The sequence below is a fragment of the Cotesia glomerata genome, linkage group LG1 (genome assembly GCF_020080835.1).
Source record: "Cotesia glomerata isolate CgM1 linkage group LG1, MPM_Cglom_v2.3, whole genome shotgun sequence".
Taxonomy (NCBI): Eukaryota; Metazoa; Arthropoda; class Insecta; order Hymenoptera; family Braconidae; genus Cotesia; species Cotesia glomerata.
The window spans coordinates 27,434,797-27,462,679 of NC_058158.1; the positions used below are offsets into that span (position 1 = coordinate 27,434,797).

The following is a 27,883-nucleotide window of genomic DNA, read 5'->3' on the forward strand; positions in this document are numbered from 1 at the left end:
TTAGTTATCTTCGTTTCGCTCTATCTATAAACGATAATTTTGAATAAACTCACCTACTTTAAAAACAACAATAATAGTGTAGATTAGAGTCAATTATTAATGAAATTATTGAGATTATGGTGAATAATAGTTAATTACAGCTCACAATTTGAAATCGGATTTCCGGATTTCAAAAGAATTAATTTTTCATTATTGTGAATTGATGAAAATTTCAAGTTAAATTTATTGTAAATAAATTAATTTTAATTTTTTTAAGAAATTTATATTTATTTAACTTTGTTGTTTACCGACATTTTAATTTTAACCAAAGTATTATTTATTATAAAATTTACAGTATGTTAATTTAAGCAATACTTGTAGAAAATAATTGATTTAAATTTCATCAATTAGATAAATAAATACACAGAAAAATAAAAAACATTAAATTAATTTTCAATTATAAAATGTTTATTCATATACGTTTAACTCAATATTTTGACATTCGTACTTATATTGATAATAAATTCCAACAATAACGAACGTACACTATAAATTATATATACACTTACATTAAAAACAATTAGAATACAAGAGAATATGTGGAAAGTTAATATGAAAGTAAATTATAATACTTCAAATGTTTTTTATCAAAGTAAAAAAATGGAAATTTATAATAACTTTGTATTATTTTAAACAATTTTATAAATAGTATGGGTTTTTATCAAGATCCTTGTGGATTTTATGTTATCACATTTTCTGATATATAGACTTCATACATTATTTTTACTTCGTTAGCTGTTGTTTAATTTAAAAAAAAAAAAAAAATATCAACCCACATCCTTATAAAAAAAAAAATGCAACTTTTGCTTTCCACAATTACCTGCACATGTAATTCTTTTCTAATTGACAAATTATTTTTTGTATGTTAGAACAATAAATCAATTGGCAAACAACTAATATGCGCCAATAACAATGAAGTTAAAGATCAAATTTTTATCGTTTCAACAACTTTAACTCATTTCAAACTGTGATTATTTTTAAAAATTTGATCATATTATTTACATCTAATAATATTAATATTAATATCCTGTTCTTAAGGCTTCTAGCCTTATTATTTCTTTTATCTTTACTATTTTTTTTTATATCAATTATCAATTACAATTTTTTCAAGTCTGATTTAAAAAATTTCCATTCAACATGCTATTAATTCTTAGATACCATTGTTTTTTTTTCCTCTTCAAAATTTTTGTCTGTTTTTCATTAGTTATAAGTTATAACATTCACTAAATTTAATTATTTATATACATCTATGATATTCATATTTCATTCGTGTATTCACAATATCAAGAAATAATCATTGCATGTTAAACACAATTTATACATATAAATTATTTATACTACTAATCGAATCGATTTGATACGATATGCATTAAAAAAAAAATCATTCTCTTTTTGAGTTTAGATACTGTTTTCATTATTGTGATTCATGCATCATAATTATAATATACAAATTTTTAATATTTTCAACAAGAAAACATTCTTTAAATAATGCTGCTATGTAGCAATTGTTATTATTACTCATGTTCCTTGGAAGAATATATCAATAAAGAATTATCATTAATTTATCTATAAAAATAACACTTTTATGTTGAACAACAAATATATTTTACTTATAAAATTAACCATATCTACTTCTACCACTAACGTTATTTACGTATATATTTATATATTAATAGGTTATTTCTTTTTACAATTAATATTTAGTAAGGGAATTATATACTCATATTCATGATATTGTCATCGTTTATACGTATTGAAACCTCCATGGGGACAGTATACATATGTGTACTCAATGGGTGTGACAATTTATTTATATAAATTATCATCATAGTAATCGTTGCATTTGCAGGTAAGTATTACAAAGCTTGCAAGCTTATAATAATAATAATTATTAGTTTCTACTTGATTAAAAAAGAACAATGTGCGTATCGAGCAAGTTATTATGATGCGAATATACTACGATAGTTATTCATTAATTAAATTATTCTTATTATTAATTAATGACAGTTTATAACGCTTTCTACTTCAGTTATATAAAACATGTTAATTTATACTATTCTACGTAAAAAGTTGTTAAGACGTTTAATAACTCCACTTGATTTCATTTTTTTCTCAATTTTATCATCGATAAATTTATCCACAATGTATTATTATGGCAGTGGCGATCACTTTCTTCCAGCTTTATCCAATTCATCGAGTTGATGCGTTAGATTAATTTTTAATATAGTTTTGTCTAAAAATCGATATTATTTAAATACAATGGCTATCAGCCTCAGTGGCAAACATATTGTGTTAAACCTAAACAATGTAGAAACGACCTTTGAAATTTATTATAAATAATTCTTCACTACTATTGCATTGTGTATTAATAATTGCTTAAAAGAGTGATTGCTCTTTTTTTCTGTACTAAGCTATTAGGTGCGAATGAAAAACAAGTTCAAAAGCAATATTCACTTTCAGTCTTTTTTTTAAAATGACTTTAATTTTCAGTTGTGAAAATACTTAAATTCGACACTGTACGAATTTATACTGTTTAGTGTTTATTTATCCGTTAACAAATGTCGGATTATAATCTTCAAAATTGCATATCATTACAATTAATCTCATACTTCAATAACTAATTTTCGAACCTTTAATATTTCCATGTCTCTCATTAGTATTTAAGTAGACCAATACATATGGTATACAATTATAAACTTTATTAATATAGAACAAGAGCTCATCAGTGTAAAAAAAATTAAATTAAATTAATCTTCCATTTTAAAATTAATCATATTCTTATTCATTTTTCGAACTTTTTTCTGATGAAAATGAGAAAAATGTAGAGACAGATTGATTAAACAAAAAATTAGCTATTTTAGTTAAAAATAAATAATACGAAATAAAAAAATTATAATTTAAAAATTCTAAAAATATACTTTATTAATTATCAATGAATAAATTATTTGATAGTTGAATAAATTTGAAATTATTGATAAAATTTTAATAATTATTAACTAATTACTCTATAGTCGTGTATTGACTATAGGTTTCTAGTCAATGCCATGTGCAGTCAATATTCATTCTTAGCATAAGTAATAATTTAGGATGCACATTGTTGCATTTTGTGATGACTGTACTCACAAAAGTATATTAGATTTTATACTAAGTTTCTATAATAATATATCAATGTATCTAAATATAATTTATTATTTAGTATTTAATTATCTATAATCTATATGAAAATTAGTATACAAATAGAAATAAAATTCTTTATACCTTCTTAATGTAACTTTGGCATTCGTTGATGTCACAGTATATTTCGTCGTCGATAAATGATTTATATTATCAAACCCAGTTCTGATATATATCCCAAAACACAATTAACGTTATTCGTTTGGCCATATTATAAAAAAGATAAGCCTTCGTGCCATAAAAAAAGTTTGTATCTTTAAAAAATGACAATAGGTTGCAACAAAGCAACTTTGTCTCCATTGAGATCAAAGTTTTGTTCTAGTGATCATAAGTCAATGTATGGTACGAAGGTAGGCCTAGCTCAAGATGGCCGTAATCTAATTCCTTTTTTGCCGCTACCGAAAGTAAACCACGTTCCAACTTTACGGCCGAGAGAGTTTGAAGAATTTGGCTGGAATGCGGGCATCTCATACGATTCTCTTTTATAAGTTTTATCTGAGAAAATAGTAAACATATTACAGAGAATGTACCATTAATTTAATCTCAGAAAAAAATATTACTGATTTAACATACTTCGAGGTTTTATCGGTGGCCTACGATGTTCTTGTCTTGTCGCGGCCAATCGAGCAAGTTGCCTAGCGGCGGCAGGAAATTCTAAACCTTCATTACGATCTTGTTCAACTAACCGCCGTTCTTCTGCCATTGCATCAAGCCACTTACGTTTATCTTCGGCCGTTCGGCAGCAAAATAGTAGCCATTTGTCTCGTACACAACTGTATACTTTAAGACAATGTCTTACAGTAACGCCTAGTTGATGATCTGTAATAAAATTTTATCTTAAAATTTTATTTTTTTATTATTTTTGTTATTTGTTTTATTTTACGAACCTTTACCATCAGGTACATCGATCACTTCACTAGTATCTAAATAAATTCGGCCTTTATATACATACGTATCACGTTTCAGAATGTCTTTCTTACAATAAACTAGCTGGTGATCAAATAAGAAGAGAGTGATGTTATTAGTCCACATTCCAGTCGTTACTCTTACTGCGTCACCTTGAAAAATTAGTTGGGATGAAACTTCTATTAAATCTTCACCCTGAAACAAAAAAAAAATTCCATTTATAATTTTTATTGTTAAAAAAAATTAATTTCCATTTTTTATGAGAATTCGGAATTTAAGTATGAAATTTTTTAGATTTCAGTTTTATTTTTAAAAGTTATTCTTATAGATTCTAGTTACAAATGAATTGAAAAAAATATATAACAGGAAATTTTTTTAAGCAAATTTATTGTGACGCTGAATAGAAGAAAAAATTTTTAAGCAAATATCAGTATGCTGAATCAATCAATTCCAATTATTTTTATTTCAATCAGGATAGTTCAGTAAGATTTTTTACACTTGATTTTTACATGGCTCAAATTTCGGAGAGTGACTTACAAATTTTTTATCCTGTATAATTTTAACGAATCTATTGTCTTTACAATTATGTACTAATTGAAAGAATTTAATCAACTTTTATAAACACTACCATAATTAATCAAACCGGTTAACTGGTTCAAGTTAATCATCTGACAAATATAACAAAAAAATAAGTGTAACTTAAAGGTACTCTTGAAGCAGTTAATAGTAGATTAAAAATTTTTTATGAAACAATTTTTGAAAGTCATTTATTGTTTAGTGTACGACAATAATATAAAACTGTATGAAAACATAAAGAATCGTTAAAAAGTAAAATATAGAATTTATTAAGTTACCTCCCACCCCTCAACTCTTAGTTGCCAAGCTGCAAGCTTTTCTAAGCTCTCCATTCGTCTTTTACGTTCATTTATAAGAACCGCAACAGCACGCATGGCATCTAATGCTTCCCTTATTTTATGATAATCCGGATGATCGACTTTGGTATATTTAAGTAACTCAGCAAGCTGAAGTGGATACTTGCAAATTCTTTGAACGGGTGTTAGAAGATAACCGTCAAGAGGAATCTCGATGAGGCCGCGCATCAATCGACAAGCTTCAAAAAACTTGCTGTATCGATTGTGACGGTAGAGTTCTTGAAGCGTTACAATTGCCATTGGATGACTGTTGCAATATTCCGAGTACATTCGAAACCCGTTACGCTATATGTAATTATAAATTAAAAATTAACTTATGAATAAATAAATATACAATAAAATAACTAAATATTATTTTTTATTGTTAAGTTAAACATACGTGAATAAGAAAACATTCAGCGACGCAGCTTTTATGGGGCGCATTCCAATCGATACGTGCCTCGAGATCTTTTAGAAACTCTGTTTGAAATTCTAGAAGATCTTCAAGATTTATAAAAATAGTTTCTATTTGATCCTCAGTAAACATATCAATGCGTCGGCGACACTCAGCGATGTAACCTTCCGTAACATCACGTAACACTTTTACGAAATCGCGTTCCGTTTGCACAAGTTCTCGTACTACACTGCTTCGGACTTGTTCATTTGAGAGAAGAGATATACTAGTTCGTCGCCGTGATTGGGAGTTTGAGGATACACCGGACGCCATCGCTGCAAGACAGTCTTCTACGGTTTCTTCTTGACTTACACGTAACTAATAAAGCAATATGCGTGAAAATTTAATTATTAAATGGATAAATTACAAGTTCTTTAATTATTATAAAGACATACCCTAACAAATGCTGCAGGAAACCACCCATGTTCTCCTCTACAACAACCCCACCACCAATCTTTATCTAGTGTATCCAGTACATCAATAAGTTCTCCAGCTCTAAAAGCAAGTTCTTCAGGTTCAATTGCCACATGATCCCATACAGCTTCAGCAAGTATCGCTATTTCTTCATCCATTGGCTGCTCAAAGGACTTTTTTCTTTCTGAGAATGAAGCGATCGACGACTCTGAATCAGACATCATATCGTCATCGGATGTTCCGATAACGCCAGTACCACCGCTACCTCCTGATTTCAAATCCTGTTCATCTTCTGACAGGACAGTACCACCCGGAAACTTAGCACCTGTATTTAAAACATTAAAATTATTTATTAAATATTGTTTATCGATAATTTTTTAATTATCAAATACATATTTTACCAAATCTCATGGGAAATCTTGTTGACGAAAGCATTAATTAAACGTTCTAGTCTTATGTTTATGCACTAAGTATGCAATTATTCGAGTTTCTATATTGTTTTTAATAATTGTCAGATGATCATGCAGTCTACTTTTACCACAAGTCAATCAACGATTGATAAAATGCTTTACAGATAAGAGAAATAATTATATCGATGAGTCGAAAGTAAATATTGAAATGTAATACTCTATATAGAGTTAATTCAGGAGTCAATTACGCGTGCATTATTACCTCCGATAAAAGCATGCAAATACAGCAGGATGTACTTAAAAGCATGAAGGCATGCTAATGTTTACAATCGTCTCATCGATTGGATCATATAAGTACCTATGTATTAAATATATTTGAACTAATAATCATCTCACCTGCAGTTTTGGTGCGCATCAGCGGAGATAGTTGATTTATCCCGAGTGGTTGACTCAACGATCGTCTTAAATTTGTCCGAGAGTTTCTCCCCCTGACGTTACTGCGGTTAAAATAATTTTGAGTATACTTTATGTATTTTATAGTAAATTAAAATAATTCAAAAAATACCAGTACAGGGGTTAGTGAAAAGATTGTAACTTATTCGATGATTGATCAAGGGGTTTTAAAATAGGTGATCAACTGGGGAAGTATAGTTCTGTTGGAGGATTTGATAAGCGTGTCAATGATAATAAATTACTTTAAGCTTGACCAATTACATTACATTCAGCAACAATATTACGGATATGCGTTAAATACGACAAATAATACGGTGATGTGTTATGACAGACCAATGATAATAATACCAAGGATTTATTATTAGTATTAGTTGATAGTAATATTAGTTATTAGTAGTATTAGTATAGTTTGGTGCCCGTTTTGTTACCTACCACTATTGTCCTTTGATTTACTGGAAAGTGTCGAACAAATAACTTTTAATTTAAACCGCCGTAAATTTTTATAAAATAAAGGGAAGTTGGCAGTGAATATTATGTATAATGATTAATATAGATTATTTTGATTTGATATTTGAATTAATTTAGTATATAAATGTAATACTATTTGAATATGAATTTGTGATTGCATGATTTAAAAAGCGACTACATTAAACTTAAAAAAAAAAAATAACATATAATATTGTAAAGTAATATAAAAATGCAACCAAATATTACAATAGCTTTTAAAATGATTTTTATAAAATTAATTTGCAAAATTTTCTAGTTCAAACGGTTCAATTTTTTGATAATATTTATTAATTAAACATCAGTGGCCGGAATTTCTAAAGATTGACCGCGATTTCTAAAAATATTATTGTTTAATGAAAAATAGATGAAATTTGAATTAGGCTTGATGTAATAAATACATATAAAAGCAACGTTAAATCAATGTGGTGATGAAAAGGATTAGTAGTACAACTAAGTAAATTAGTTATTGAGTGTGTACCTTCTTAGTGTAACGATATCATGAGAGGAGTGTCTCGGACTTAGTCTTGGTGGTCGTGTTTTTATCGGTGAGGGTGTTGACAACATTCTTCTGTAATATAATTGACCACCGTAGGTCCTGCTGTCCCACTGAAATAATCTTTGTCCACCTAAATCGCTGTTCGTTCGTCGGACGTTATACTGCCGAGAAGAGCGATTTTGTTGAATATCCGTCTACAATTATTATTAACAATCCTTTAAGTAATAAGAACACACATTAAAAACTGAAATTACAATAAAATTTACAGCAATAAAAATTACAATTATTTACGAAAAATTGCCAAATGTTACATTGAATAAAACGTTAAATGGTGACTGAAATGGAATGTGTTTCCTGTTTTTAACTTAGAGGATGCCGTGGTGATAGACATAATATATACATTACTGATACAAACACGTACGAATGATAATAGCACATATACATAAGTTAAAATTTTATCATTACCGAACTAAAATTTAAAACTGAGTAAAGATAATAATAATCTAATAAATACCTTAAATTTATCTATAAGTATTTGGTTGATGAGCTCGGATTGTGGTCGAGATTTTCCATTAACCCGGCGTCGAAGAGCCGGAGGACTATCCGTTTCATCTGGTGCATCAGTGTCGTGTGACTCAGAACTATCACCAGCACCGTGATTTCCGCCGCTACTGCCCTCAGTTGACCGTCCTCCAGTTATCTGAAAATAAAAAAATAAAATAATAATAATAATAATAATTCTAATTGTACTTTGTGAACTAGTTGTAGGACATTGTCTTCTTACAATCAAAAGGCAATACATAATAAGTGACATAATAAAACAGAGCATACAAAAATGTTTGAGCAATGATAAAAAAAAAAACATTTTTTTTATTCAATAGAAACAAAAAAATTAGACAAAAATGAATAAAAATGAGATTAAATGATTTCTCAATGTTTCATTGCATAACTAGATAAATGTATATATACATAAAAGCATAGTCACAAAATTTTAAGGATTAAGATAATAATTTCATAATGGAAATTAAAAAGTAAAGTATATTTATAAAATTTTTACCTCAATTTGAATTCCACTGTCACCGCTGTTACATTTAGCATTACGAGCGGCTTTATTATTTTTTTTCCTCTCTTTACTAGATCTCCAGACGAGAGGTCCAAATCTATTTAAATTAAATAAATATATTATGTATATTCTTATTCGAATTTTGTATTTGATAAACAAAAATCAATAGTGATACGAACCGAAATTTTTGATCGGCATAGTCTTCTTTGTGTTGTTCGGTGACCGGAATAGATTCTTTATGATCGTCTACATTGATACAGGTCACTGCAGATGAATCTCCATCATTTTCAGGGGGTAAAAGAACACTAGGTTGCCCATCAACTTCAGTACTTCCTTCTTTACTTCCACGTTTATGAAATCTCAGGGAAAAACTCTTACGAAATTTTTGAATTACACTTTCGTGCTGATTTTGTGGCATGCCGTCTTTGGAAGAAGGATATGATTGAACTTCATTATGTGTGCTATTCCTACTAGATTCTTTCTGAAGACGTGGATGCGCGAAAGGAATTGATGCCTCTATTAATGGATGCTCTGTATTCAAATCACGTCTACGCAGTGCCTCGTCATTAGCGTGCTGATTTGTATTGCTCGACCATAATCGGCTAAATATAACAACAACAAAAGAAACTTTTGTTATTATCATAAAACTAGTTTTAAATTTGTTTACATTCATTCATTTAGGATATAACTTTCTAAAAACAATAGTATAGTATGACTCTTTAAATTAAAAAAGATGGACATGATTGAGATTATTATTTATTAAAATTCAATTGATTTGACATGTGTTTGCACGATAATGAAAGACTTAAAAATCTTTATCTCTGGTATGACAATGATAATAAGCCATAATAGTTTTCTTAAACACAAGAACTGCTAACAGTTGAATTTAAATTTAGTAAAAGGTCATTGTGCCAAAAATTGAATATCATATTTTTTACGATCAACTAAAATTTTCGATATAATTTTTGAACAGTGTGCTTTGATATGAGCTTAGAAAAGCTTATAGGAAGAAAAGTAAGAAATAAATTATCAAAAATCAGTACCCTTCATCTTGGTCAAGAAGTGCTGGAGTACTGGAAGCTTTTATGCGTCTTTGTGTCCGACTTATCCCAAGAGTTTTTCGTCTCCTTTCTGTTGATGTCTCGCGAGAAATTGACTGATGACATGGCTAAAGAAATACATAAATTTATTTGTAATATTCAATGAAAAAGTTAAGGCTTAAAAAAGAGACTATTTGATGGTAGAAGAATAATTAATTTTTTTGAAGCATTAACTGATAATTATTTAGCTGGAACGGAAGTAATTAATTGCAAAGCTTCAAAAATTCGAACAGTAAAATAAACAATCAGAATTGAGTTATTAAATATTTTGAACGTTCAATAAATGAATAAATTTAAAATATAATTAATGATAGCTAAGTAATCATAACACTATTTTAACATCACGCTATTAAAAATTTACTACCGAATAAACAAATAATTATGCTTAGAATATCAACAATGCACCCATGAAGCTTATAAACTTTTATATATTAGAACACATCATATACTCTTATATTATTTAAAATAGCAATAAATTTTTATAGAGGTCTTATTTTTTCATGGATACTTCCAAGATGTATCTTTATTAATAAAAAAGTTTCTTTATTTTTACACAGTCAATTTTCAATGTTTTATTAATTCATTTTTGATTGTTAAAATTATTATTTATATTGAAATTTATTATTCAATAATACGTTCTTACAAAAAATTTTAAAGTACAAACATAAAACTTTTATAGAATTGAAAGTTTTACGGAATAAGGAAACAACTTTGTTCTTTTTTTATTTTTTAAATTGATAAATCAATATAGATTTCATCGCTGAGAAGTATAAAGAAATTTCTTCATAAAATACAATATATTTTTGTCTATCATAAATTTATTATTTTTTTGCGTATATAAATAATATCATGCTTATTAAAAATTATTCATTTTTTGATTAGTCTTTTTTTATACAGCCACAATAATGATACGTTCTTTACGAAAGTTGTCTCGCAAATTTTTCCAGTGCAGGATATTGATAAAATTTAACCGGTTCGTTCTATAATTAAACATCCACCACATCATAAAAAAGACGTTTTAATTAAAATTGAACGCTTTTAAGTAAACCCACAAAACTCGGTTGATATCAATATTCGATCCATGAAGTTATATATTATGACAGATATGTAATCATGACAAAGTTAAATGTTATTTATTGTTTGTCAATTTGAATCAAAATATACTTATATAATAGATACAATAATACAGTATTCATATTTCGTTTTCAAATCTACGAAATAAATACCGCACATAATCAATTTAATTAATAATACCATATACTAAATATTAAAAATGGAAAACTAGGTACTTTATCATTACTGTTGTGAGTATATAAAATAAGTACTTCCGTTCCAAACATTATCGAGATAAAATTTAAAAAACTTATAGTGTAAAGTAAGGAGTTATAATATTGTTACAGGTATTAAATAAACTTACTGAACCAGGTGCGGTGTGAGGAAAAGACAAATCGTCAGGTTTTAAACGAGGGCTTGGCGTAGATCTTTTTGACCCGTCGGAACGCTGTTTAGCTGAGGCCAATTCGTCCCTACAAACACAGACAGGATAAAATATGTAAATATATTCATAAGAAGAGATGATAAATAAGGACAAATATATATGGCGAGTAGTGAACTCTTTTTCAGGAATTTCCGTGACTATAGTTTTGTATTTCTTTCATTTGATTGTTTCATACATACAATAATGACATGAAAAATTGTAAAAATTGGAGGCTATAAAATAGTATATGAATTAATTACAGTACTCGACATCGGGAAATAAGAGAAATTGAACTTAATATCCACTGAGAATATGGTTGAATACGTAACACTGTGCACATATGTGACTCCCACGTTTCCCATTATTTTCTCAATATTAATACAGTGCAATTATTACTTCATGGTTATGAAATATCATCAACTTTTATTTTCAATTTAAAAAACACAATCATTAAAAATTTTAATTTATAATAATAATAAAAAAATGATTTTATTGACGATATATATTATCAAATCCAATCAATGCTCGTCAAGATATGGAGGAGTCTAAAAGGCGCATCTCAAACCGGTTTTCTCCACAGACGGTCTTCCTATAGACCAGACAGATTTTTATACTTCAATCCAAATTTTAAATAGTGAGCTAATAACAGATCCTTTTTAGCAGAGGTTTTCTGTTTTAATAACATATCTAACAAATATTTTTAATTAGCACATAAAGCATGTTGAAAAAATCCGGTTTCAAATTCACTGGAATTGTTCTAAGAAATGTCTCGAAGGATCAGATTTAATTAAATGGCATGAGAACTAGTACTGTATAATTTGATACCCAGCTAACATGAGGTAAGATAGACAACAGTTCTGCATCGAATCATGGCAATAGCTTTCATAAAAAATATATTCCAGGAGAGAGTATAGTTACAAATGTTTTATAATACTATTGTAATGCACTAATCTTTTTATCATTCAATTGTGTACCTGCGAAGTGATGCGGTATCCAAAGAAAGAATGAGCAAAAAAAATAAATACCACCCTGAAGTCTATAAAACATTTGAGATATTTACTTCAATAATTTTTCTGGAATTATTTTTACAAGCTTTTTCACAACTTTAAGAAATAGATTAAATTTTTAGATATAAGTTGTGCAAGAAATTGTAGTATTTACTTTTTATTAATTTGCTTTTCACGAGGGATTCAATTGAAAAGGATGTTTGAAATTTTCAGGGTCTTCATATTTTAGATACGCATATTCTTGCAATACATATTTGCAACTACAAGATTAAAAATTTTTCAAGCTACCCCTTTCTGCTCCGGATATCCTGTCTAGCTTCAGTATTCGCGTTTATAGAATACAGATATTTATGAAATATTAAATTTAATCAACGTATTCCACATTTATACACACTATTTTTTTTTCTTATTTTTGTAACTGATGTAACTGTCACTTTATTTTCAGGAGCGAAATTTTATGTGACACGTTCTTGCATAATTCTTCATGGCCTACTTTTGATAAGATCTTTATCCTGAAATAAATAAGAGTTACAGTGAAATGAAGAGATAAACTTTGCGTGCATAGATTAAAATAAACGAGAAAGTCTAAAAAAATTTGTCACTTCTGTTTAGTAGATATTTGTCAAAAAATCTAAGTAATAAATTATATTTTTGACTATTAATTGAACAGTTTGACAATTATTAGTTCATAATAAGGTGCCAAAACAAGAAAATCTAGAATTTTAGCTATGCAGAACACAAAATTAATCAGCTGAAAACTTTGAAAACATCTAATTTAATTTCAACGCCATATGTTGTGCCAAAATAATATGTCAAATATATGCTAACAATGATAATCCATCATTATCAGTGTTAAATGGCTCGTTATATGTATATAACATCGTTTTAGTAATGTCAAGAATGACTGAGTACATCTCTAACCTTACTGTCAACTATATTCACAGCTAAAGAAATTGCAAAATTTTGTCGTGAAATCGTTACGAGGTCGATAACTGAAACAAGCCGATAACTAAGACAGTAAATACATGTCTATGGGTTGTGTTTACTTTGTTCTAAAAAAAATAGTCTTTTCTTTTTTAATGCTAAATCATTTTATTGGATACAAAGACTCAAAAGACAGATGAAAGATTTCTCGGATCTTTGCAAGCATCAATAGCTTACTTTTTCAATTCTTTATGTTCGCTACTGCTTATACTTGTTTTTACGACTCAACTCACATTGTTACGTAATTGAACTAAGGGTACAGAAATACAAAATTTTGGGTAGGAACACCAGTTAAATATACAAGTAAATGCTGTAAAAAAAAAAAAAAAACCGGGTTAAGTCCAAACCGTGTATGTTGCCAAATTTCCGATGCTACCCTTGTAGAAATATTTCTCTGCTGAAAGTCAGAAAAAGTTTTAAAAATGTGCAAAAAAAATCTGAAACGTATACATTTTAATCTAATCTTTAGAAAAATTTTTTCACACTTTTACTAATTGAATCGCTAAAATTTTATAAAATATATAAAAAATTGATTGTGAAAACTTGTAGATGACTAACAATCAAGTTTTTTGAAATGATCTATTTTATACGATAATAATAATAATAATAATAATCATAATAAGTAAATTTAAAAAACACAAAATTACGATCTAATTTTCTCTGCACACTATCTAAGCACTACCTTCGGTATTTTGACACCCAATAAGTACATAGCCTACACTGGTATTAATTTAATTTAACACCGAGCGGTATCAAAATAAGTCAATTTTTAATACCGTTTTCTTTACAGTATATAGATAAATAGGTAAACTTCAAAATTAAAGAAAAAGTGTATAAAAGCGAAACTTTTTTCAACTAGAACATTGAAAATCGAGTGAATACACATGTGAAATGGATACAATCAATTTTATATGCAGCTCATGAGGTCATAAAATTTATTCTACAGGACATCTCGAGTCTGGCACGAATAATCCATGAAGTGTCGATTTATCTTTTTATGTAAATTTATACATATATTCTTGCATGTGCATTTTCTAATGTGTAGTGTAAATTGAATAGAGGTCGAACTATAGTACCTCCTCGCTCAGTAGTTCGTAGACGTCAAGAAATTATATCGATCCAAAGAATAATAGACGTGCACTTGACTTCATACCCAACGATCAGACTGCCATCGTTCAATAATAAATGTAAAAAAATAGATACAAAATTAATGAAAATTCAAATTTACATATCGACGGTCTAATTAGCAATTTGTCTAACTCCTTATTTTTTAGAGGATGATTTTTTTAACGTTTTGATGTAGCAATAATCCAATTATAAATTATTTGAATGATTAAACCTAAATATTATATATCTATTAGATATTAATGATATTAAATGGTTTTTTAAAGTGATAATAAATTTTGAACTAATTGTTTTTTTCGTACAAATAGAAGATTCTCTAAAATGAAGTTAGACAATTTGCTAATTAGAATGTCGATATGCGTACTGACTACCAATACTGTGTTATGTTTCCATTTTTGTTGTTAAAATTTGATATGTGAACGGCTGGAAACTTTGCATTTGAATTATTATGGATTGTATGTGAAAGATAGTCGACATAAATTTCATTTTATTTTGCGCTACTTATTTGTATTGAGTAAATATTCGATTGAAATCAATATATATTACCACGCCTACTTTTTTAATTAAAAGGAAATCTTAGAGAAAGCAATAAGAAAAAAAAACTTTTTAGATAAGGGTTTAGATAACGAAAAGTAACTTTGAAACCCTCGTCAAGAGCCGAATTCAAATCTTTGATTAGGTATTAAGGGCTGATAAACTAATTTAAACTGAATCATATTTTCTTAGTAATTTAAATTATTTTTTTCAGTGTACCATATTCAAAAATGTTTACAACTTCGATAATTTCAAAAATATTAATTATTATTGACGTTAATTATTTTGGTAAGCTTAAAAAAACTGCAGTATTTATGAACTGAAGTATGACCGGAGTTTCCTAGAGGGTAATATTCCAAAAGCTCATTTATTAGAATGATCGATAAACTAAGCTGACAGCCCTTGCATAATTGGTACTTAATGTTTCAAAATTCTTAAAATTGTGAAAGTCGGAGGTAGTAATTTATTATTACCCAACTTGTGCAATTACTAAAAATTAGTTCAAGTATGAGCATTATTTATGTTAAACAGCAAAAATATAAATTATTATTCAAGTCAGCCATCTTAAAATGCTAAACATTTAAGTATTTAACCCATTTTACTTTTATTGCATTATTCAAACTATCAACCTTAGATCTTGAAAAGTTAAAAAAAAAATTCACGAAAACTGAGCAATAAAAAAAAGATGCTCATAACAGACGTAAAATTCTTAAATATTTTACAGTAAAAAGTATAGAGTATAGATCAATGACCTTGTCTAACTTGCCGGTTACTTCCCTGCTATCGATTTTGTGAACCAGAAAGCTTTAATCTTACACGAATTACGTAAGTGAGCGCCCGAAAATTGGCAGCATTTTTATTATTAATATTAATGTCTTCAAATTTATTTATTGTTTATTGTAGTCTTTAGTAATATCATCAGACGTCTTTATATAAGTTTTATTGATTTTCAGCTGCCCTTAACTTCATTACAGAATAGCTCAAGTGTATAGACATATAAATAACGATTCGTTGAATTAGTCAGCTGAAAAAATGTTAATTTTGAGTACAGCTGAAATTATTCAGTCTAGCTTTTCTAACAATAGCAATAAAATATAAAAATAAGTGGTGGATGTTTACTGTTATACTATCGCAGTTGAAGTTTTATACATTCTCTCGTTTCTTACATAAAATGCACAAAGAATTTTAATTGTTGAAGATGCTCTGTACGATGCAATGATAAATAATAAAAATTTTTTATTGCTTGCAGTTGCAGGAAGTACTTGCCCAAAAGCATTGGTCTATTGCGCAAACAAAGGGCCTTATCCCTTTCTACATCGTTACCTGTATAGGTAGACCGACAAAACGTTTAGGACGAGACCACCAACTAGTTTCAAGTATACCAGCTCGGCTGCGTGACTGCTTCTCTTCCCTTTACTTTCATCTGCTATTCCAAGAACACAATGCCTCGCTCACCGGATGCCGGCAAAACTCCAATTTCATTGATAACTCGTGTTTTTTTTAATGCGTTTTTTTCTTTATTTTATTCGGGACAGATAAAAAATGCATATTCGATAATTATGACAGTCCCAAGTACGCCACTTCATTGTAAATCTTCTTTATACAAAGGTTTATTTATTACTTTATTTTTAACCATTATTTTTAACGCCTCCAGTTAATTTACGGTCCTTAATATAATACTGTCTCAGGTGTAATTAACATGTACTATAAATATTAATATTCGTAAAATGCAATTCGTTATAAATTAAGCTGCTAAAAATTAAAAGAATGAAAATGTAAATTAAAATAAATAATGTAAAAAATAAGAATATTTTCTACCTGATATCGTTAATATTAAATTGCTGCATTTTGTCCGGGATTTGATTAATATATTCTAGGTCTTTACAGCTGCTGAATCACAGGTGGGCGCAGGTGGCTGCGCCAATTATGTCTCAGAGATAAATTCTGGTGAGTTTTTGCGATAAAAAAATCATCAGCACCAGCATACATTGATTTTATCATTTTAATTAAGTTTGAATGAAACTTTGATGCACATTGTTATGTAAAATTTACACATAACATGTTAACTTAGTTTTTTTAAAACACCACGAGTGCACGATTAAAAAAACTCAATGCTTTCATAATTTTTCCATTTGACAAAATACTAATACGCATTAAATGATATTTTTATAAATAAAACTATGATTTCACTGGAATATTTTTTTAAATTGGATATACGATTCCAAACAAAATCCATGTGACGTGAATGTTTATAGATGACTCAGAGATTAGCAAAAGATTATGACTTAAAATTAATAATTTTTCATTTAAACAGAATAAAGCAAATTTTTAAATGACATTTTTATAAATGATACTAATATTATTAGAAAAAACGTGTTTTAACGTTTGAAAAATTTCATACTAATGCTCTCGATTCGGCGGTGGCCGACTGACTACACTTTCAATTCTGATTGCAGCGCCACGCGGAGCCGTTACCATCGGTCTACTTGGTGTATCATCTTTCCTTCGCAGCTCACGGTGCTTCACAGTTCGCAGGTAGGAATGTCATACTTACATACATATAGACGTCTTTCATTCGTTTTTATTTGCGAGTATCATCTATGGCAGCTATTATGTTTGTGTACTTCCAGATATATAATGTCACGTACGTCAGCGGCATTTAATTCAATTAATTATACCTGACATTTATATTTGACAAGGATTGTGTTTATAACTGACATGATATTGGTTATCTCTACATGAATTTTTTTGTGTGAAAACCATTCCACTAATTAGAGGTTTCCGCAAACAAAAAAATTCCAAAAATACTCTGAGGTGAGTATAATAACCATCAGCCGGGTTAATTAGTGAGCTTACCACCAGTTGTTTGTATTCTAAAAATTAAAAACAGTTCAGTTGAGAGGTTCACTATTTACTACAGATAGATCAATAATTTGATATTAGTTTTTTTATATTCGCGTATTATATATTTATTTGGAGTATCCAAAAAACAATGGCAATTATTATTATCATTACTTCATTTTTATATAAGCTTAAAAAAATTAAAAAAAGCTTTAGATTTAAAAATTAAAGAAATCGCTAAAACTTTTATAATTAATAATTATACTTACTACTGTATTTATTTATTAAATTGAAGTTAACTTTAATTTTATTTTAGATAATAATATATTTTAAACTTTATTGAAAGTGTACAAACATTATTAATCCAAAAAATATAAATACTCAATGATGAATTTGAATAATGAAACTTTAGGTTGATCTGCATAAAATATAATTCCCGTCGGGACCATCGATATTCACCGACTTATTGCGAACGACCTAGTCAACATATACATTTTTCTTTCATTATATAAATGTTGACCTTATTGCAAAAAATTCGATATTTCAAATAAAACTTTTTTATGCAGAGTATCAATTCAATTGCCAAATTAATATGAAAATAAAGTATTTTTTTTTATCTTATTTATCATGGTATATTTTAAAGTTTATTAATGTTTAAAAATGATCAATGTTTCAATTATACACAATAATTCATCACAGCAACTGTGTCAAATCTGTACTAATTAGATACAAACAGGCGGCTGTGGATGAAATTGATTAGTTATATCGCTTATAATGGTTCTATAATTATCCGAATTGTAATTTGCAAAGATATATGTGGATGTAAACCGAAAAATTTTTAAAACGTGAGTAAATTAATAATTATATTTTCAAAATATTGTTCTAAAAAAATTCAAACCTTTAATTTTAATTACTATCCAAGCACATAAATAAATAAAAGAAAAACTGTTTTTTCCAGAAACAACTGAGACGATTTAGCTAAAAATTTAATATATTTTCCGATTAAATCAAAACTTTATAGGAAAAATTTTAGGTATAGAATAGAACTTAAAAAGTACATGTGAAATAGTACCATCTTTTTTGATGAGAAGAACTATTATTTTTTCAGCTGAATATCTATGAGCAAGATATATTATTAGTCGGATATTTTTGGATGAGATCAATAGTCTTGCAGCTAACCCGTATAAATTTCTCGGGTTCACTATCTCTATAAACCAATTTTTAATAATTTTTTCACTAAAACTAGTGTTTGAACTCTGCCCTATGAAATTATGAACTTTTCACTTTTATGTAGTTATCTGTATAATCGAGAAAGCAACATAGAAAACCTTTTTAAATTCCATGATAATTTAACTTCTTGTATTTGTTTTATTGATTCATTTTAATTAGCTTTTAATTTTATTTCTATAAGGTAAAAGCCCCAGTACCTGCTCACTCCATGTATTTGTATATCTATATTCACAAATGCAGACATATAAATACATGGAGTGAGCAGGTACTGGGGCTCTTACTTTATAATTGAATATTGATTCTAGTAAAAAAAATTCAAAAACAAAAAAAAATTAAGTCGGGGGAAGAAGTAAAACGGGCTCTTTTAAAATTATTTTTTGTTTATTAGCAAGATTATAAAAATGTAATTATTCGATGAATAAATTAATGGATACGGCATTATAACTGAAATCACAGAAATTCAAGAGATAGTTTGTAAAAATAAAGTATTATTATTTTACTATTTATTGTTCAGAATTCTTTCGGATTAAACATTGTGTAAATGTTGTACATATTTAATATAGAAGATTAGTTGTAACAAAAATAAAATTGCCTAATTTTTAATGGTCGAAGATTAGCTTAATTATTATAAACACTTCCTGATTTTTTTATGATTTTATCCGATTATATCTTTCAAAAAGTCAGATAATTCTGGCTTTTCCGGTTTATGGTTACTCTGATAACCTAGGCATCATATTTACACTAAAATTTTTTATAAAAAAAAAATCATTTGTTAAATTTACAATTTTTACAAGCTAAATATACAAAATAATAATTTCTTGCGACTAAAAACAAGTTTTTTATTGCATACTTATTGAATCATTCACATTCATGTATGAATTTCATAGTGGGTCGACTAGCATTGAATCTTATGTCTCTTTCTCGAACTAAATGACTTTCTTAATCTAACAATAGTATTATAAATATCCGTACTAGATTATTGAATTTTCCTGCATGAAAAAAATCCTTAATATTAGTGTGATAAATGATACAGACGGCGCCTACCTTACCAATTGTATAGATGCGGTTATATACAGGGACGTTTAGCGAGATACATCCTATACTATCCTTACATGGATCGAATAAAGTTCAACGGTCGTTTTATTACGATCATGATCTGCTCTTACACTTACTGTTTTGTCACGTATAACTCGATCGTCCAATCATTTTTGTTTATTGCAAAAGCCACCTTTAAATTTTTTTATAGACTTCGCATGAAATGACAAAGCAATTTATAAACCGGCTGGCTTCATTTTTTTTATTTCTTTTATTTTATCGACATAAAAGTTCAAATTAACATACAGTATTTATCAAACAGCGTTTCAATAAATTACGCCAAGAAAAATGATTATCTCATTTAATCCCTTTATCTTCGCAGTTTATTGATCCATTCATGATCATCTTATACTTAGTGAGTTCAATTGCACTGATTCTTGCAGATCGGAAGACTAACAAAGGAAGCCAATGCAAATAGCTAGTTCGTTATACTGAATTCGTTAATTACAATTACTTTTTTTTTTTGTAATCATCATCAGTTCATTATACTACACTTCCTACAGTGGGCTGCATTTAAAAGTTATACTTCATTAGTAAAATTATTAAATTTTAATGATTTAATCATTTTAATAGAAGCTTTTACTAAAAGTTAAAATTTAATTTATCCATTCTGACATTTACTATAAAAGTTGAGTTCTCATATTTCTAAATGTGGAAATTTCAAGGATTATTCAAGTAATATATATGTGTGTTGATGAATAAATTTATAAATACGATACGTTTTATTACAAGTCTACGTATGCTAAATTATAAAACCGTTATCCAGATATTATATTTTATGATTTTTCTGTTTGTTATTGAACGCCAGTTTCCTTTTATGTTTGCTTCAAGTCGTCCATAAAATTCATTAAAAAAAGAATATATACATTTTAGTATTCGTCGAGAAACTCAGTATTATTTACTAATAGTTGATAAAATAATATAGTTATTTATTTTTAACCAAAGGCTGGTAGTAAAACGCCAGTAAAAATAGTCCGTGTGCTTCGGGCGTAGTATATTTCATTGGAGGGTGAGTATGTGACAGAAAAACATCGAAGCAAACCCGGCTGCCTATGATGTGAATTGTTAAAGTTCTAACCGAATAGGCAGAATAAGTTATAGCTCCGTACGCGAGCAACCTTTTGTCATTACATCATTATTTTCCAACGTCATATTCATCGTCTCGCTTGAACGAAATCCATTGACATGTTATATTATAGAATGAAATGGTATTGCAAGTATCACTAGCATTTTCATCAATTTTTAAAACTATTTTTAACTATACATGCTGTACATAGCTAATAAATACTTCTAAAGAACAATGGACTAAAGTTCTGGAATTTATAGTTATTAAATAACATTTTGTACAAATATTTTAAGTAAGTTGGGTATAAATTGATTGTGGTTGCTAATAACTAATAACAAAGATAAATAGAAGACATTGCAATTAACTTTGTATAGTATGCCCCGGGTATTTATATTTATCTACATAGTTCTCTTGAGGCGTGACACTTTATAGTAATAGTACGATTAGTGGTCTAACAACACAATAGTGGTTTTCTGTTAAATATTACAATGAAAATTAAACAACATTCTTAATTTATAAACAGTTAAGAACTGTTGCTGTTAATTTATTGCTATTTGAATATTTTCACCGACATAGATAACATAAATAGTTAAGTACTAAAATAAGTACTCACCCATCAGTATTTGTAGACTCATGTGACAAAAATGATTTAGGCAGAGATGAAGACCTATGATGAGGCTCGAGATGTTTTGCTTCTTCTGGAGAAGCTCCTCTTTTCGTTGGTGCACTGCCAGGCCTTGATAAATCAGATTGAGGGTCAAGAAGAGTTTTCAATGATCCTGAGATTCCATCATCTATAGGAGTTGATCCTCCACTGCTTTTAGGATTTTTAGGACTTTTTGTAACGGTCCGATCGGAAGTTGTCACCCAAATATCACTGCTTGAGGAAGATGAATTAGTGACTGATGAATTGCCGCCACCATTAGGAGATCTTTTGATTGTTTTAGATCGTATAGGAGACACACGTTGGCCTACAGTATCTCCATGGGTGTTTCGATATTCCCATCGCGTAGTTTGATCTAGTTCATTTGGCGATCCGGCAGGTGATCTTCGGGGTTGCTTCAATACACTTTTAGGCGCACGTTCTTCGGATTTCGACATTGAAGAGTAATGTTCTCCTCGCTGGCGAGATTTTCTCATATCTCGGTCTTCAACTATATCTAGAGCGGCAGGTGAAGAACAAGCGCTGTCACGATCTCGATTAGTGTGGTTGATGATATTGTCATTAGACATCCGACGATGAGATGGATAGCTTTGAGATGACTTCATGGATGTTTGATTAAGATTAGGCGAATAAAGTGTTTCCCGCTGAGTGCAATGAGGCCAAAAATTACAAGTGCTGGTATTGCATCGTGTCTTAGATTCCGCAGATGGTACTGATGAATTTGTATTCGGAGTTGTTACTCCTCGTTGAAGAGTTCGTAATTGTTTATTTGAAGACTTTTGTTGCTGTTGTTGAGTATAATTCATAATAGCCTGTTTTTGACGTGGTTGTTTTGCCGAGATAAAGTACACATCGCATGCACCCGCTGTATTCCGCCGATCAACTTTATCATCCCGATTATCATAACGTCCTGATTGGACATTCCTTGTCATTGGCCGGCTTCTTGTACCGTAAAGATATTCAGTTACTATTTCTGGATCCCGATGAACTTCTACGTTTACTGTTTCTTCTGTTGAATGAGTTTTACCTAACCAAATGAAAAAAAAAATCAATTTTAATTTAACGACACAAAATAGAAGAAAAAAATAAATTGAAATTACTTACGATTTGTCAAGATGTGTTTTTTATTTCGTCCCATACTTTTGTCGTTGATAACTTTTAAATGGGCTTTATTAGGTTCGTTTGCTTCATGATAGTGTTCCCTCGATGATTGCTGTTGAAGATTGCTAGATCCTGGAGACCTTTTTTCCGGTAACTGAAGACTTTTTGAGCGTCGAACTCTGGAAGCTTGCAATGAATCCGGAGAAAGTGCAAGAGTACCTCGATACCCTTGATGCTGTTGACGGGATTGGTTTGAGCGTTTATAACTATTGGGAGTTGGTGATCTTTCTATACGGTCAGTACTATTGCTAGATGACGAAGATGATGAGCCGGAATCAAAAGACAATTTACCCCCATCGGAAGAACCTGGTGATCTTCTTGATGCTTGGTGACTGCGCCCCAAACGCGATTGTCTTCCAGAGGGTGATAATCTCTCATGATTTATTATCATTCCTTCGAAAGAGAAGTCTAAAAGTGTCCCTGGAGATGAAACAGCGCTATTCAACAATGAATCTGGATTATCGTCTTCGTCACCATCTTCATAACCTTCGATAGATGAATCTGTGTTCTCAGTTAAGCACGGCATTGTTACTCTGTTGACGCAACTATCAAGACTACGGAATCCCATAGAAGAAGATGATGATGATGAAGATTCTAGGTATCTTTGAGCAAATTGTGATCTTCTTGCACTTGACTGATCTTCTAAGGATTTGGCAGAAGCAAGACGAGATTGCTTGCTATCTTGCTTTGACTGTATAACGACAATAGAATTTCCAGATCCTTGAGACGGTCCTTGACATCTTGATCGAGACTTGCTAGATATGTTTGATAATTTTTTAGTTGACGACGGTATTGATGAGCTCCAATTTTTGTTTAACAGCGGTGAAGGTGGTGGACTGATGAGATCACTGTCGACAATGGCATTAGATCTGGGAAGAAAAGGCGTTTTTCCATATGTTGTACTGAACCGGGAAGATCGCGTTCCTCTTTTTTGTAAGGCGTCTTGGAATGCTGGCGGTGGTGATATGATCGGTGTTATTGATGGCGGTGAAAAAGACTCGGGAATACTGTGAGGTGAAGCACAACCACTGGGAGGTTCATATTCGGAACTGTTAAGCTTTAGGAAATCTGGCCGGTGGGAGTCTAAAGTATGACTTCTTAAGTAGTCAGAGCGCTTTCCTGGTTCGCTGTTGCTACAGTGATAGTCTATGAGCTTGACAGTTGCTCGTCGTGGGAGTGGAATAGTCCCAGTGACTGCACTGCTATTTCCGGTACATTTCGCTTGGGAATTGCTTTCGTATTTGATCTTACGGTTTTCATCGAGAGACCGTTGTTGAACTTGAACCCATCCCGATCTCCCGAGATATACGCCATCTACATCATGGTCACACCACCGTACCGGAGATAATTCTCTACTACAATTCCCGCTGACGAAAAGCTCACCTGATGTACTGCGACCTCCCGAGAGTAATGAATTTGTTGCTTCACGACGCCGTTGACTTTGGGTCTCTTGACATCGATTTCTTGAAGAAGATGTATTTCCGATACTCACACCACTTGTCATTGAGGCATCTTGACGTTTTAAACCTGGTATTGAACTCGCACGGTTGTAGCTCTTTGACCGAATTTCGGAAAAGTTCGATGCTTGTCGATTTTCCCAGGACTCACGTGATTCCACTGAAGATGTACCGCGGAGATGTACAATTGATACATTTCCCGTTCTAAAATATTATTATTATTATTATTAATATTATTATTATTATTATTATCTGTGTTATAAATTGATATTAATTAATTTTCAATAGTATATTACTGAAATTTCAAACTTATTGAATTAAATTAAATGTTATTATTATTTTGATTTTCAAGTTGGAATTAAAATTCAATTAAGTTAATTAGTTTCATTATTATTATTTATATTACGTTCACCTTTTACTCAGCATCTTTGAAAGTACTCAAGGTTCTTTACAATTCACTTTAGTCTTATAAAATATTAATTACAAAACTGTTTGAACTTGAAATGGAATAAGTACAACAAATATATTTCATTGTAAAGTGACAATAATTGCGGTAATTTATACCTCTCTGATTTTTCTCTGGTTCCTATTGAAGATATTGCAGAATTTAATTCTTTTGGGTCTGACGCGGGACTAAGGCGTCGAGGTTGTTGGACCGATGTCGTATTTCCAGTACCGCCTACGGAACCCACGTGGCTTCCCCCGCCATCAGTCGAATGTTGCTTTGACGATTGCGAAGGCTGTGAAACCCATCGACGATGCTTGAAGTTAGAAGATGCTGATCCCAAATTCGGCTGGTGACCGGATGATGTAATTACAGTAGGATCTCCTCTACCGTTTAATGAGGTACCCTAAAATGTATAATCATTCGTCAGAATTCCTTTACATAAAAATCAACCACATATGTAAAAAATTTTTTTCAAATTACTTCACTTTTTTAATGAAGATTACTCGAATGAAGTAAAATATTTAAAAAAAATCTTTTTAATATAATTAAACTTGAAACCTACGCTTTCATTTAAATGACGTTTTAAAAGATTCAATTTTTCTGAGATAAGGTCAAATGTGATAAAAATTCAAAATATTTTAAATCTACGCAGAGAGTTCCCTTTTCTTTCATATGATATGCTAATTACACAATTAAAAAATTCATAGTAACTGACATACATCTTTATATTGAAATGATTAAAAAAACTTACCATTAAGTGGTTGCGTATCGCTCTTTCTATTTTCTCTAAACAATAAGCCAGAATAATACTTTTCCTCCTTTTACTTTTTATAACTATAGTTAGCGATATTTCATACAAAAATCAGCCGATACATTTTCTTTAGAAAATTAAATCGCGCCACAAAATACTTTTTTTTTATCTTTTCCTGATTAGTTTACTCGTTTAAGTAATTCAAAGTCAAAGTTAAACTAATTGTAAGTTTCATTTCTTTTTATTTCACTGAAAAGTATAAATTTTGTTAAATCATCAATAAATGGTAGAATATTGTCATGTTAATTTATATATATTTTTAAAATTGATTAATTAAATAATTTTCTTCAATCTATTAATTATGTTTTTAGTATGAGATAATAAAGGTGACTTTTTTATACTAATATCAAAAGATGCAATTCAAATCACTGAAACATTATTTTTGGAACTCTTTGAAACAAAATATACTTTTTTTCTGGTTTTTAAAGAACAACAATATAAATAACATGAATGGTGATCTATGAAAGAAAAACAGCAACAACTATTGTATTACTTCTGCAAGAGTTGAAAGATAAATTTTGTTTGTGTGTATAGTGATTTTTTAAGAAAAAAAAAAAAAAGCGAATTCCCAACAATGTTTATTTACACTGCCTCAATAGTTGTACTTAAAGTTTTCAGTTTATTTTCTATTCGTGTTAGCAGTATTTACACTTTAGGAAAACACGGTTAAGACTTATATACGTATAGGATGTTACAATAAGAATCTACAAATATTAACAGAAGTAAATAATTTTTCCTAGTACTAAAGATAAATTATTATCGAAAAAATCTGAAATCATAAGATAATAGCAATAATACATTTATTATGCAATAGATATTGTAATATTTTTTTTGCATAAGAAATTATGAAAAAAATATTGACTTACGTTAAAGGATTTATTTTTGGTTGTAACTGCATCTTCAAATGATAATCCTCTCATGTACGGATGAGCAATCACTTCTACTAGTTTTGACTTAGCCGTTGAGGCATTATTAGATTCCCCTACATTTTTGGGCTTGTTCTTAAAGGATGAAGATCCACTGTGACTAGCTAAATTTGGATTGCTACCCTTACGATCCGGGAAAACTAGATGTTCAATATTAGACGTATATCCTGGATCATTCCTTACGATATCTTGAAGCGTCGTCCGGGCATTAGTGCTATACGGGCAAATGAGTAAATTGGTAGAGTACCGTAATAGATTTACTTAACTTGAGCTGCTAAAGAGCTAAGAATTTGATACATTGAAAGAATATCTCTATTAATATAAATGAACATCTCGATAGATACGGTATTTGAGGCAAAATAATATTTCGTACAGAAAGTTACACAACGAATGTAAGTTATGTGAAGGAAATTTTTTCATAAAATTTAATTTATAGTTTCACTGAACTGAATTCTTTGGAATAATTTATTTTTAAAGAAAAGTTATAATTTAAATATTTGAATTTATGAAAAATTGTAAGAGTAAGCCCACGAAGAAACAGAAAATTAAATGCAAACAAGTTTAAAATTGAAATTTTGTTGTTTAATGTAGCAGTTATTATTGTTAGATTATATGTAAACAGTAAAAAAATTTTCGTCATTGTGTAAAATATGTTAAAGTTTTTGTGTTAAATTTTTACATTTTAGCGTGTTGGTTTAATACAATCGTTTGTGTTGTTCAATCGATCCGTTTTTCAACACACAAAAATGTTATTCGAGACTCAAGTAACACTTTTTCAATGTTACATTAACACAAAGCTGTGTTACTTTATCGTTACACACTGATTGTGTTGAATTAACACTAATTTTGTGTAAAAAAGTTGTTAATATTCTTTTTTGGGTTAAATTTGACGAAAAATTTTTTACGGTGTAGACACAAAATTCATAAAATTCCAACCCATTTGACGATTGAATTAATTTTTTTGTTTATATGTATATTCAAGTAAGTGTTTACCTTGAACTAAATCCATGGGACGATCTTTGGCCTCGTCGTTTGCCACTTCCATGCCCAGGTTTGATGTTGGTTGTTTCGGCAAGTTGAAGTAAACGATTACAATGCTGCCGGAGCAGTGGATCTTCTCGCCGATTCAT

The 27,883-nt window shown here is 29.5% G+C and overlaps 1 protein-coding gene across 1 annotated transcript; it reads right to left on the reverse strand.

Moving 5' to 3' along the window:
- Nucleotides 1-768: 768 nt before the first annotated feature.
- LOC123268574 lies at nucleotides 769-27,883 on the reverse strand. The gene is made up of 18 exons (XM_044733794.1): nucleotides 27,747-27,883; nucleotides 26,694-26,967; nucleotides 25,133-25,419; nucleotides 23,055-24,772; nucleotides 21,900-22,977; nucleotides 11,345-11,453; nucleotides 9,871-9,995; nucleotides 9,007-9,429; nucleotides 8,822-8,924; nucleotides 8,279-8,464; nucleotides 7,747-7,958; nucleotides 6,705-6,805; nucleotides 5,880-6,223; nucleotides 5,431-5,802; nucleotides 4,974-5,336; nucleotides 4,101-4,314; nucleotides 3,787-4,032; nucleotides 769-3,708 (listed from the first exon to the last, which is right to left on the reverse strand). Exons 1-18 carry the CDS (start codon nucleotides 27,881-27,883, stop codon nucleotides 3,575-3,577), a joined length of 6,426 nt encoding a protein of 2,141 aa, XP_044589729.1. The 3' UTR covers nucleotides 769-3,574.